General features: G+C 38.5%; 1 protein-coding gene across 2 annotated transcripts in view; it reads right to left on the bottom strand.

Moving 5' to 3' along the window:
• Positions 1 to 7,831: 7,831 nt before the first annotated feature.
• LOC128742194 (monocarboxylate transporter 10) overlaps positions 7,832 to 14,582 on the bottom strand; it is a 28,313-nt gene continuing 21,562 nt past the window's right edge. For both annotated transcript variants that reach the window (XM_053838462.1, XM_053838463.1), the window contains exons 3-5: positions 10,443 to 11,576; positions 10,302 to 10,379; positions 7,832 to 8,316 (exon numbers count right to left, since the gene is read on the bottom strand). In XM_053838462.1, the coding sequence (XP_053694437.1) occupies positions 8,291 to 8,316; positions 10,302 to 10,379; positions 10,443 to 11,576 (1,238 nt within the window). In that variant the 3' untranslated portion in view covers positions 7,832 to 8,290. The remainder of the gene's footprint in view (positions 8,317 to 10,301; positions 10,380 to 10,442; positions 11,577 to 14,582) is intronic.

The raw sequence follows: 14,582 nt of genomic DNA, 5'->3' as shown, positions 1-14,582 counted from the left end.
AACATAAGCCATTACTTTTTCTGCAGCTGCAGAATCAAAAAATATATTTCTTTCTCATATTACTAACATAACAGTAATTTTTAAAATTACATTCTATCATTTGAAAGCATCACAGTATTATTCCAAAGTCATGCCAGGGCGATCCTTTTAAAAAAATATTTGCTGGATTAGTAGTTCGCATTCTGAAGTCTACAGGGTGTGCCGGCAGCTAACTGCGAGTCACGAACAGCTGATCGCAATGCGCATTTAATCTGGCCACCCTGTTTCATTACGTTAAATTCTTGAACGTAACAACCATCAGCGGCTCGAATGAATCTCACACTCACTCGAATAGCACACGTAAAAATGGTTGCACAAGAGAGAAGATCTACCCATTTAGAACAAAAATCAAGTGTACCATTCATTTAACAAAAACAATAACATAATTGGACACTTCTTGATTATTCTACTTGCTCGCCCTTTCCAAGTCAAGCCAAATCAAACTCTTGCAAGTAGACTAATCTGATTGGTCGGTTCGTTTCGAGGAATCTGCTCCGTACACAGTACATAAGTTTGCTTCTTTTCACACATCTCCGGTACCAACTTTCTTGCATTCCGAGCCAGCTCGAGTTTTCGTTTTGTGTGTAGGTTTACATCACTATTTATTTATTCAACCACTACGCTGCTGGATGATTTCAATCAGGCACATGCCACATCCCGGTCATAAAGCTTATTCAACTTGGCCAATCTTTCGCCTCAATACTTTGACTAACCAAATAAAAAACAATAACAAAAATTCAGAAGACTTCTCGGGATTTTCGGAACTTTAGCACACAACTGCAAAACTGCACACCACTTAAATGCATCAGAAAATATTTTCTTCCACTTCACCACTACTTTTCCGCACTCGATGTTGATCTCGCTGATGTTGCGTCAAAAGTATTGTTGATGATGTAAAAGCAGACTCGAAATACTAAAAACGTTAGACGACGTAAAACCCGACGACACACGGCACTTCTTCTTGTGTTTGCTTACTGCTTATGCTTACAATCAGGTTTAACTAAATTTGCTTGCATGATTCACCACGGTGCTTCATTACCTTCACTGCGGCGGACACTTGGCAATAATGGATGTGCCACTCAGCGACTACTATTACTACCGAGCAGCAGTAATACGGTACACCCGGCAAATGACCTCGAACAGGGGACGAATAGGGCTAATCCATGGAGCCGTTTTCTACGAACAAACTATGGCTTTTATTACGTTTTATTCAAGGTCCGTAATGGCCAATACGACTCGCTACTAGGAATTAATCTTCAAAGCCTGTACCACCCGCAGAACAACAAAAACGACACCGGACCAACCGCAACCGACGAACACTACACACAAAGTGAGAGCTTTTGATCGAAATCCAACAGTCAGTCGGTCTGAGACTCTCGGCCCGGTTGCCATTAGGTTAGATAAATCTAGATTTTGTCAAATTTTTGACTACGCGTCAAATAAGGCGACAAAGTTCAAAATCTTTAACATTATTTGCAATTTAGCAGAATTTAGGGGTGGCTAGATTCGAATTTCAATCAAAATGTTGCATCTGCGGTGAGCAAAAACAAGATATTTCCCAAAAATGCTTCTCCATCTAGCTGATTGGCATAGCATTTTTCATTATCAAACGGTATTTAGATTGTTGAAAAAAAACCTTTGGCCAATTTGGCATCCCAGCAGTTGCAGTCTACACTAGTGATGCCAAAATTATACATGTTAAAAGGAACATTATAAATTTAGTAGTAATTAAAACATGCAAAAGATGTACCAGCAATTGGTTACTTCTACCAGTTTACCTTGTTAGTGAAATATTTTATTTTCTTACTGAACTTTTATTATTAATTGATGAATTGAAATTCTTACTAACCTTGATGCCAATGATGCCTTGAATCATCAAAAAAATTGTTATCAAATGACTTTTAAAAATGATTTAACAATCTTGATTTAAAGATTTTGGTAATACTGCAAATCGAATATAACAGAAATAAACCAATGGATTTATAAACTTAAAAACTGTAATTCAGTTAAAACAAGAAAATTGGCATCGCCGCTCGGTATTCGGTTGTATAACGTATATTTACACACCGACGGCGACGGCGGATAAGAACACGAACGTGAAGCGAAATCAATGAATCGAATTGTGAGCTTTCAGGCTTTCATTCATTTGAACGGTTGCCAGCATTACGAACAGTTATGTCGAGTTATATGTTACGAAAGGTAACGGTAAACTAGCAAGCAGGGTCGACAGTAACGAGCACGCTAGGGTTGTAACTTGTAAGAATAGGAACCAAAAAAAATCTTTGTTCAGGTGAAAAGTTGATTTGTTTTAATTAATTTAGGTTTTTATATTTATGTTGTATCACATTATTCATTGCAAGCCCAAGATTATTTATTATCATAGCAGATTTGTCCAAGTAGTTGCATGTTTCTTTCGCCCAAAAGGCAATTTTAAAACTTGATAAGAGCAAAACAGTTAACACATAAAAGTAAATCGGGCCGAGATAAAGTACTTTGAAACTATATAAAGCATCAATAATAAATAATATACGGGTTAAAAGAAGGAGATAAAAAGGCACTAAAATTTTGGTTTTCGCGCAAAGCATAAAATGTCCTTTTGAAAAAAGACTATGAGAAACGCATACGAGAGTAAATCATCCTTGTCAACGAATGGGCTGGGCACTCTGACAGCAGCTCCGAAAACTTCTCAGTTCTCAATGACAGATGACAGATCATTGTTAGTTACTGTTTTAACTCTCGGAAAGGTTATTTCTCTGAAAAGTTAATTTATTCGAAAAAGTTAGGCGTTAGATTAGGCTCTCATGCAACACTCTAAAAAGTTAATTTTTTTCTTAGCATTTCGGAGAGTTTGAATTTATTGGTTGTCCAAGCGTTCGTGCACACACGTGTGTATTCCTTTTATCTTTTTTTTTTTATTTTTCGGTTTATTGTCATCTTTCCACCGTTTCATACAGAGCTGCACATAGTAGGGATTAAATTAAATTCTTGTACCGGGCAGTTACAACTACAGTTCGATACGAGCACATAGTTACTTCAAGGCTTTTGATAACATGCTGAAAAGGCGCAAACTCAGATTTTTTTTAAATGTAAGAGAAGGAACAAAAAATATGCGTGAACATTATCAAAACGTAGACTATGAAAGAACAAAGCAAACTAGTACAGCAAATTATTTTAAACTACTAGTATTATTCTATTAAAACTTTGCTACATATTTCGTTCCATTGTAACTTACACATGCATTGAAATGTGTATCCCATATCCGCGAATCTATTTTCGCTTCTGTCTTTATAATTTTTAATCCTTTAGGAAAGATAAGTTGTAATTTAAAAAGGTTAATTGACCCAATCCCCAATTGATTAACTTTTCCGTAAGTCCACTGTACATATTTTTTTTCAGACCTGAAAGTAAGAGCCACGAATGTGTTTGGGCTCGTTATCCTGTTGGATAATGAATCCCTTACTAAGCAAACGAAGACCAAATGGGATGATGTGACGCTGAAGCAAGCGATGGTAGTACTTTTGATCAATTTTGCCATCGATTTTTATCAGATCTCCGACTCCATCGAATGTAAATATACCACAGACCATGATAGTGCCACCGCCATGCTTGACTGAATGTGCTACACATTGCTCAATAAATATGACTTTCGCCGAACTTTCTACGCACGTTTTGCCTCCGTTTATCACTGAACCGTCCATTTTGGATCTGCTCGAGCGAATGACAGTCTTTTCTGCTTGTTTACGGGTCTCAACAGTCAATGGTTTTGCCTTCGTGATACGGCCCATCGTGCCAAACGAAATCAAGCGATGTTGTCTCCGTCAGATCTTGCTCCATTTGGTATAAGCGTCTTGTTCGCGGAGTCTCTGGTTGTTTTGTTCCTACCGGATGTGAAGCAAACATCATTTTTGCAGGGTAGTTGTACGGCATTCTAGCAACATCACATACCCTGCCCATCATATCCGCCCAGCTTTAGCTACCTTTTGAATACTGGATTCACAATAGAACTATGCTAATTCATGGTTCATCTTCAAACATCTTACTTCGTTCTCTGTACGCCGCCCAAAATCATTCGTAGAACTCGTCTGTCGAAAACTCTATTGTATTGTCCACGACCAGCACGACCTCCGCTGAAAATACGCCTCCTGATCTCAAGGCTGTAGGGATGGGAACTATCATTAAAAATCGTTACTGATAACTATCAGTAATTTCAGTACGTTACTGATAACTATCAGTAATTTTACTCATCAGGGCATTGCAGCAAAAAATAGGAAATTGTGATATTATAACTGCGTTCTTCATTGTAAGTTTACTTTGTAATTTACCAAGCGGGCTTTATGGAGGCTCGCGCAATTACGGACCAGATTTTTACCACCCAGCAGATATGTTGGAAGCACATCGTGCCTACGGATGACAAGAACCAGTCGATCAAGACCAGCAATTGCACTTATTGGTTGAACACAGCTTCCCAGATAAACTGACGCTACTGATCAGAGCTATTGGATTGGACACCCTTCGATACGCGGCGAGGGCTGAGACAAGGTCAAAAGATGACTGATATCATAGCTAGGAACCTTGCGATGGTGGAGGCAACCTATGCAAGGTTGAAAACAGTAGTCTAGGAAGATCAGATTAATAATAAATACGTCAAAGATCACATACATGAAAGGAAAAGACTCAAAGGAACCAAACGCGTGCCTCTCACGGATGGTAACCCTTGACGGCGACGAACTAGAATTGGTAGATGAATTCGTGTATTTTGGCTTGCTGGTGACCGCGGACAACATTAGTAAGAAAATCCAGCGGCGCATTCAAGCGAAAAATCGAGCCTAGTTTGCCCTTCGCTATACGCTACGATCAAGAAGCACACGCTACCGTACAAATCTGACAATGCACAAATCTTTTATTAGGTCAGTAGTTTCTTATGGACTCGTTAGGTCGCTCATGGAGGATATATGCGCCCTTGCCGTATCCGAACGAAAGGGTACTGCGGATATTTGGCGAAGTACTGAAAGCGAAAGGTGGTGAAGACGTATGAATCACAAGCTACAGGCATTGTTTGTAGTTAATCCCATCGTATATTTGGCGAAAGTTAGTAGGCTATGGTGGGCCATACACGTCGTAAGAATGCCGGACGATAGTGCGACGAAAACAGTTGTCTTCAACAACCTCACTGGCACCAGGAGCACGGGGCTCAACGTGCAAGATGACACGATCACGTCGAAAGTGATTTGTGACTTTTGAGACGACTAGAAAATTGGCGACGAGTGGCCAAAGTTCGAGTTAAATGGAGGCGACTGCTTGAATCAGCACGAGCTACCCCGGCTTTAGGCTACTGACGTTGACTACGATATATTGTGTCATCCACGTTTATCGTACGCAACTACCGACCAATAAGTTTAATCTAACTAATTTTTCTAACGGGACAACTTAACTATATCGGTAAATATCAATAATAGCGAAACCTTACTGATACTTAGTGATATTATTGCTTACTGATAACTATCAGTAGTTAATGATAGTTTTTCCATCCCTACAAGGCTGGTAGTACTAAATACAAAAAAGAGCAAAGCTGTTTTCAGCAAAATTTCTGGACAATGTTGAGATAATTACTGGCTATACAAATAACTTTTTCAAACACTGTTTCGATAAACCAACCTCGTGTTTTAGTCTTGACCTTGAAATGCGGTCAGGTAAATAAATTGATTTTTTTTTTTTGAAACGGTAGTTCTTTTTCAATTGATAAAGGGACGATAGAAGAAAGTAATGCAATTTTAGAGCGAAGAAGAAAGAGTGGAAAGGTGAGAGGGGAGGGGGAGTACTAGTAGCTACGCTTAACAAGTAATCGTTGTGTCTTCTACCTTTTGTCGAATGCTGGAAGGTGCATGAGTCGAACCAAGCTTTATTCTGAGATTAGAATCGGATTCGAACCCACAACACCCGCCAGGGCTGTGGCTCGCTGGTACTAATGTACCTTTGAACCATAGAGGCGCTGGACAAAAGGAGACTGCACAACCCTTTTATTAAGCGCGCCAAGTATCTTCAAAATCCACCATCTGGTGGGTTGGCTTATTTATAGACACAAATCGTGCCTTTTCCTCGATCTGTTGTAATCAAAACACCGAATTGAGAAGTTTTGATCTAACTCGTTTTAACTCACGGGATGACGAAACTGTACAGGCACTGTTTTGATGAAGCGCTACAGTCAAATGAAACAAATTTGAGTCAAAGAAACTCTTCTTACGAGATTGCGATATTTTTGAGCCGTTCGGCTATTCAATCGGCGATTAACTAATTTTCCACCAATTTCATGCTAAGCCGGCAGTTATTTATGAAAATGCACGCATCTTTGTATCGCTGTGCCAGATGTTTTACTCGAATTTCAAAATTATAAAGATTGGTGATGTATATGGCTGTGCTAGTGATTTGTTTGCATTGGGTAATTTATCTATTTTGGACATGTGTTACGCGTACTCCATTTTGGAAATTTCCGTTTGATTTTGCCGTGAATGTCCAAAATTGAGTACGCGTAACGCCTGTCCAAAATAGATAAATCACCTTACGCTTCGTATACACTCAAAATATTTTTTACGGGAAAAGTTATGTGAATATTTTCCATCCAACTTCTCCCGTACTATTTACGTGAATTTAACGTTGTTTACCTTAGTATGCGTGCATTTACATGTAAATCAGATAGATCATAGATGTCATTGTATTTTCCAATAATGTTCAACTGAAAGTCACGTAACTCCCTGTAGAGAAATTTACGCGATTTTTCACGTGGAAAGGACGTGTGGATTATTTTGCGTGTACACACTTAACAAAAAGCACCGAATTCGGTAAAATCTTACCGAAATCTAAACAGCTGAACGTTCGGTAAAAATGTCGATGGTGCCAATCGACGTTTACAGATCATTAGTAATGTTTGGTGCAATAAAAATTTTTACCGAACGTTCAGCTGTTTAGATTTCGGTAAATTTTACCGAATCGTTTAAGAGTGTAGGTCTTAAAAATTTGATATTCAAAACGTTACTTTATTTCCGCATAAATTATGCCAACCAATTTTAGCGAGGGCTTGCTTGCATTTTGACCACACGGTTATGAAACTGGTTAATTAAACATAGGTCAACAGAATTTCAAGCTTCAGAAAATACTTTTTGTTCTGCTCAATTGCAGATTTTCTTAAATTCTCAAAACTAAGCTCTCCCCTAACTATTCCTGTTCGTTTTTTATAGCGAAAAGTTTTCGAAGAGCTTTAATGCTTCAATGACACTAGCAGCGTAACGTTACCACGTTACCAACTTGCATGCAAGTGTAGTTTTAGGAAGATTACTTAGATTCCTGGTGTCTGATACTAACACAGACCACAGGGAAATCAAAGACACTCAAAAAGCACTCCCTTTTTAAATAAAAACGAGGAATTACTTTTATTTATAACGGAACGTTCTATTTTGATTTAAAAATGGAATGCTATTTGGGTGTCTTGACGCCTTTTGTACTATTCCTGTACGGTGACTGTTTTGTTAGACCAATGTTTAAGGTTCAAACACATATAATTGATTTCGGGTTCTCAAAAACAGTTTTAATACACAAAACAATAGTTTATTTCATAAGACCGGGTCACTTATTTCTTTCCATCTATCAGAATATTTTCGTGAACAAGCAAAATTTTCGTATTTTAATTAACAATTTTATAAATGAATTATAAATCACACTGGGGGAAATTTTTTTCGAAATCATTGCACCATACTGGACGAGATGTTTCTTTCAAAATAATTCAAGTATTGGAGAAGTCAGCAAAACTATATTTCTACTTCATAAAATTGATCCATAACAAGAATTTATACTAATATTCTGTAAAATTCTAGTCAATAGTTACCTATTTATTAAAACATAAATATTGTACAACCTTATGATACAATATAATTTTTTCTCCTAAATTTGTTACTGCTACTAGCAATCTAATAGAAATGCAGATTATGCGCTTTTGCCTCTAATATTCGACTTTTGTTTCCTATACTTTGAAGGATGCCTATCAATTTCGAATCTCTATGTGCAAACAATACCAGCCTACAAGTAATTATGAGCTAAACTAAGTTTTTTTGTTTGTTTTTTTTTTCATTAATTTATTCTAATCACATTTGCTAAGCTCTATAAGTTCACGCTGACACGATAAATTTTTGGTTCCTGTATCATTCATATTTCACATCCGTGTACTTACTGACACAGCGTGTACACGAATCAATCAGTTTGTTTATTTACTCTCTGCGGTTAGTGATTCTGAAAGATTCGATAGAAAATTAATTATTGGTTGATTTAGAAGCGAAATATGTAGGTGTCAATTCGATTGAACGAAAGAACATCAATCTACCGGGAAAGGTTAGGAGAGAAAATATACAAAGGGAGTAAGAAATTAAAAAAGTTAAAAGCTTGCATTAAAAGACTGATTTAAACTATTTGATTTCATAAGTGGACAATGAAAGACATCATAAATTATAGATCAGATAGTCTAAACTAGTCTTAATGTCTGACAAAAAGCGAAACGTTGAAGCAAATGTTTGTGATGCATCTACAATAGTTTATTTATAGAGGTTAGTATATTTTGTAATACAACTATTAGAGTCTATCTTTTCGTCTATTATATTTAGTGAAAATCCATAGGATCTCACATTTAGACAAAGACTAATTTATTTCGTTAGCTACTTTTCGGCAGATCTTTAGAACTCAAATTTTCGAAATCAATACTAAAACATAATTCATCGTCATGCTTATCACAAAATATATGCACAGTTTTTGCATTACTAATTACTAACTATAATAGTTGGACGAGACCATAATACACCCTCGGATTAAGTCTGATCAGTATTATTTATGATTCATGTCAATCACTACCGATTGAATGAAATAAATCACATTTTCTTGCCGCAACTCATCTGTGCCATATGGGGCTCGACCTGCTTAATTGTTCCAATTGTTAAGTCGCTGGGTTATCAGGATCGCACGCTGGTTTTGTTTCGCAGCGTTAATTGATTCCTAATTACTCAAGCGAAGTGCAGTACGGTTTGATTAATGTTGTATTAACCTAGTCTGTTTTGGTTTCAGACGGTTTTATAGGGTTTGCTCTACATAGAAGTAGTGAAATTTTGATAATAATATGAAAGCTTTTTATTGTTTGCAATTTCTTCCATTAAAGAACTCTCTCTAAGACAATTGAGGTCTTTAACTTGAACACGAACCCTATTGAAATGAAGACGGTCTGCTGACCCAGAGTGCTGCAATGTGGGACGCTTCTGACAACCATCAGATGCAGTACATCGATCGACAACAAAAACAAGATGATGCAACTTGGCTGTCTCCAAACCGCAACAGCAAGCTCATGCTCTAGAAAAACTGATGGGAAATTCATACTCATTGATAACGGGATTGCAACATTTTATATATACTGTATTATAGGATCATTGATCTCTGCATCTCCATTGAGTAAGATGTTATTTTTTACTGAATATTGCAACTTTCAATTTGCAAAGATGAAATTATTGTTCAGAACCGTGTTACCACGAAAAATATTTCACGATAATTGAACATAATTTGGATTAAAATTAAGCGAATACTTTTTAGACAAAATGCAGAATTGATTTTTAAAGTAAGATGATAACGAATTTATTCAAGAAAAAAAGCTAGGTAAACTAAAAATATAAAGATTTTCTGGCAGTATTTTTCTTCTCAATGAAACTGGCCATGAAACTTTCATCGGAACCGAAATTATCTCTATCAGTTTAATGGTACTAAACATTTGCTTCAAAGTGTTTGTTCTAAGCTAAATCATTGCACACGAATTTAAAATTTTGACATTACACTTTGAGAGTCCGGTTCAAGAACCGGAGCCGAACCCAAAAAATTAAATAGTTTGAAGCAGTCTCGACCCCACATTTGCAATTGAACATACCACACTAAATTACAGTAAACCTTTGATATGCATATGAGAGTTCCGGCTGTTACTTTTACTTAAGAAAATATCACAAATATAGCACGTGATTGATTAGTACAGTTATCAAAGCGACAGCGTAAGGCGATAGGTGAATGATTAGCATACTATGCTTGTAGAAAAGAAAAGTGTTACTACAACTGCTACTAAAAATACTACAGATAGCTATAGCTGTATTTGCGTTCGTGATAAGAACCGAAAAAGCCGGAAATATAAGACTCAAGCACTAGAGAAGACACCGCACCACGACTAGAAAGCAAAGGGGATTTTATGTCAATACCTGAACTGGCCAGAGTTGCTCGACGTTCGTCTCGAATGTGTCCATTGAGTTTTCCATTCGATAGATCACCCGGATTTTCTACAATGAAACAATTACAAGATTAAATGAATTTGAATAGAAAAATTGATTCGTCTTAATTACCACAATCCCAAGCAGGCTGAGCCAGAGGCTGATGCGCAGGGTCTTTCAACAGCGAATCCTGTTTACTCGGTGCATCCTTCACACATCGAATGAAGAACATCGTACTAGCACCAAACAGCGGAGGTATTCCGGCCAGTATGAACGGAATCTTGTACGAACCGAGGTGATCATACAGCATCCCGGCGATCGGCGGTCCAACGGTCAGAGGAACTGAGCATAATCCCAGTAAAAACCCGATTGCCTGTGTCGCTCCTCGAGGTCCACATATATCGTACGCGATAGGTCCAAGCAGTGAAATGAAGCATCCATCGAATAATCCCATAGCCAAGGCTATGCAAAGCAACAGCGGGAATGATCCGGTGGCCGGAAGCAACATCGTCATTGTGCCAATCATTATAAAGGACATTTGTTGCAGTAGGACACGATTGACTCGCGGAAGATCCGCAATGAAACCGAAAATTAACCGCCCAAGACCGGACGTTATACCTATGCACATAACTGGCCAATTTTCACCTTCTCCAGGGAAAGAATCCTTTACAAATTTTCCCATATGAACGTAAGGCACAAAGTATCCGAACAGTGCGATCGGAATGGATAGTGCCCAAATGATATATTTTTTCTTCTTCCAATTGTCGAAATTGATAAAAGATCGCAGCATGGTGTTGAATTGTGACCGTCCAGGTTTTACCTTGGGCGGCGGTGGTGGCGGATGTAGTGGCTTATACAGCAAAGCACAGAATATTACAAAGCTAGAGATCACAGATAAAACACGGAACGACGTGGCCAATCCCGTGTGCTGCACCAGCGTATCCAGCAGCATTGGCATAATGGCGGTGAAGACACTCGATCCGGCGGTTACGACGCCATTCACTAAGCCGAGATACTTTTTAAAGTAATGCCCCAAAATCGCCAGCGAGGGTGTGTACGCCAGCGCCGCACCCAATCCGAACATAATTCCGTAGGTGAAGTACAGTGCGGATACGTTATGCGTAAAAAATGAGGACAGAAACATGCCACCGCAGGTTAGAATTCCTCCGCACAGGGTGGTCCTCCGGAGGCCGATCTTGTCGGTTAGGATGCCCGATACCGGCGACAGCAGGAAGGTAGTGCCAATTGTAAGCGAACCGACCAGTGCTGGAAAAGAGAAAAGAAAAACATTTTTATTTCTGATTTTTTACATTGGAATGGCAAAACACTTCAGGTTTTTAAAATGAGGGATAAATTTTGTGCAAGGGGGAGAGCATATTTCAAAATTTCTTATACAACGGACTGAAAGGTCCCAGAATATAATGAAATCTACTATGGTAGAAACCTCCACAGAAAAATCGAAAACACTTTGTTCCTCCTCATGGACAGACTTCAAAAAAGTTATTTTTATGTTCAATAATTTATAATCTTTTTGTGATAAAAGTTTCATGATAGCGCGTTTTCTAGTTTCTAAGTTATGACCCAATTAACAATCGTTTCAAAAGATCGATCTTCCAGAACGTTTGCCTGCATGAAAAATTCACGTATCATAAACGTTATTTACGATAGCACCACATTTTAGAGGAACGTAATGATGTGAAAAAAATCTAAGAGTAAAAAAGTGATCAGGTATTTGTTAGGAATGGTACAGGGAGGGGAATGAATTGACTACGATCCTGAGGAGAATAAAGTGCCAGAAGGAGGACAGAGATCGTGAAGAGCTAGAACATCTATTCCGAGCTAATGAAACGCGCAAATTCTATTAGAAGGTGAATATATAGAGACGAGAAGGATGACCTGGTCTCAAATAAATGCGATGTGGTCGACCGGTGAAAGCAATTCTTCGACGGGCATCCCAATGGCGATATAACAAAAGGAAACAGAACGAAAGTTAACCTAGGAGCGCCTACAAACGATAACAACGTACCGGATCCTGATCGAGAAATCGGTGAGCTGAAGAATAATAAAGCCGCCGGAAAGAACCCACTCACAGCCGAACTCTACAAATTGGTTAAGAACCGCTAGCAACGTACTTCACTGGATAATTTTAAGATACTTTTATGAATTTCAGGGTAGCATACGACACAGTCGAGCGAGAACAGCTATGGCAAATGATGCGGGAGAACGGCTTTCCGGATGACCTGACGTGACTGATCAAAGCTACCCTGTGATGTGTTAGGCACGTGTTTGGGAGGGGATATTTGGGATCTCTGGTCACCACCGATAGTGCCACGAGTAAGGAACCTCAACGACGTATTCAAGCTGGAAGTTTCCCTTCGCAAGACGTTTTAATCAAGGAGTATACACTCTTAAATGATTCTACCTGCAAATAGGTCGGATTCAATTAAAGCTAGATTGAAACTACTCAAATTGCCCTTAAAGTGTGCAGACTCAAACTTTGGGTAAAAATTTCAACCAATTTTGGCTACTTGCTATCGATAATTGAATTATTCTCTATGATAAATAACGCACTTTTAAGTTCCTACTACCAATTTTTGGGTTGAAAAACTACTCAAAATCTGAGTTTGTACACTTTAAGGACATTTTGAGTAGTTTCAACCTAACTTTAACTAAATCCGACCTATTTACATTTAAGAGTGTACGCCACCGCAGAAAGCTGACAATGTACAAAAGGTTTATTAGACCGGTAGTCTTCTACGGACTCGAGACTGATAACTTTGCTTCCGGAAGATATACGTACACTTGCCGTATTTGAACGAAAGGTGTCGAGAACTATTTTTGGCGGAGTACAAACGGAAAGCGGCAGAGAGTAGTGTAGGCGTGTGAACTACGAGCTGCGGGCACTACTTGGAGCGACTCCTATCGTAGATCTGGCGAAAGTCGAGAGCATATGGTAGGCCGGTCACGTCGCAAGGGTGCCAGATGACCGTGGTGTTCTGTTCATTTCAAGAACGCCAGTGGGGAAAAAAGAAGCCTAACATTGCTAGAGATGTCCGAAATTTTCAATTATTCTATTTCCTATTAATCGGTGAGCGTTGTCTTCACTAATCGACTAATTCAACTATTCATGCTAGTATTATTCGATTAAAAATATTCGAATAGGATTTCTTTCATTAATTCGATTAATCGAACGATTAGCGGGCATTATTTTGGGACATTATTTACTTTGAACTATTCTATTTGTTCAACTACTCGTGCTGGCAGTATTCGATTAAAAATTATTCGAATATATTTTTAGTTATTCGATTAGTTGAATTAATCGAACGATTAACGGATATCTCTAAACATTGTATTGGAAGTTGCTATTCGAAGGGCTGGCGTGCAGATGCGAATATTTTGAAGCTAATAAAACATGACAAGCTACAATGGACTGGCCACGTAGCAAGGATGCCGGATGAGAGACCAACGAAAGCAATATTTAGCAGAGAACTCGACAGAGGCCGACTACTTCGAGGCAGACCCCGTACCCGTTGAATGAGCGCTGTTGACGTGGATGCTGGAGCAGCGGGTGTTAGGGGCGACTGAAGAGCGGCAGCCCAAAACCGAGAAGCATGGAGACGTTTTCTGAATTCGGCATGGATTCTGTAAGTGGATTGTCGCTGAAAAAGTAAGTAAGTACTAAAGCAGATTTTATTTTGGCATCATTTCCTGAAAATACCTGATTTCGTGTCAAATCATCGTCAATTTCGGGCCAAGGGTATGAAATAGGGAAGGCAAACGAGAAAGTGACCAACATAGCTTTTGCCAGCCCAAGCTCGTACCTAGCGCCTCCACGCGGCCATACTCTATTGAGTACCTAAGCTAGGAGGTGCGATGGCTCGTTGTTCCCAAATGCCTGATCTCAAAACTGAAATTTTGAGCAGACGGCTGAGCCAAAAGGCTTTGGTAGCAGGTAAGCCTAATATGTTATTTTATTTATTTGTTTCGTTTTAGCTCATCAAGTACCTCCTACTGTACAATGGGAAGTTCGGTCGTAACCAGTTTAAATAACGCACATGGATATCAGAAGAAAAAAAATAATTGATTTGGATATTAGATGCACTAATGGAAATTCAAATGACGCAATTATATTTCACTCGAAGGATTGCTAGTGAGATTGTTCTATTTTTTGCCCATATATACTATATAAACATACTTTATTATTGAATGAAACTTTCTCATGATCCTTATTGTTTGCCTTGCCCTACTAATACGATGTCCTCTGTTTTCCTG

Source organism: Sabethes cyaneus, chromosome 3 (genome assembly GCF_943734655.1).
Source record: "Sabethes cyaneus chromosome 3, idSabCyanKW18_F2, whole genome shotgun sequence".
Classification (NCBI taxonomy): domain Eukaryota; kingdom Metazoa; phylum Arthropoda; class Insecta; order Diptera; family Culicidae; genus Sabethes; species Sabethes cyaneus.
This window is presented reverse-complemented; position numbering and strand designations above follow the sequence as displayed.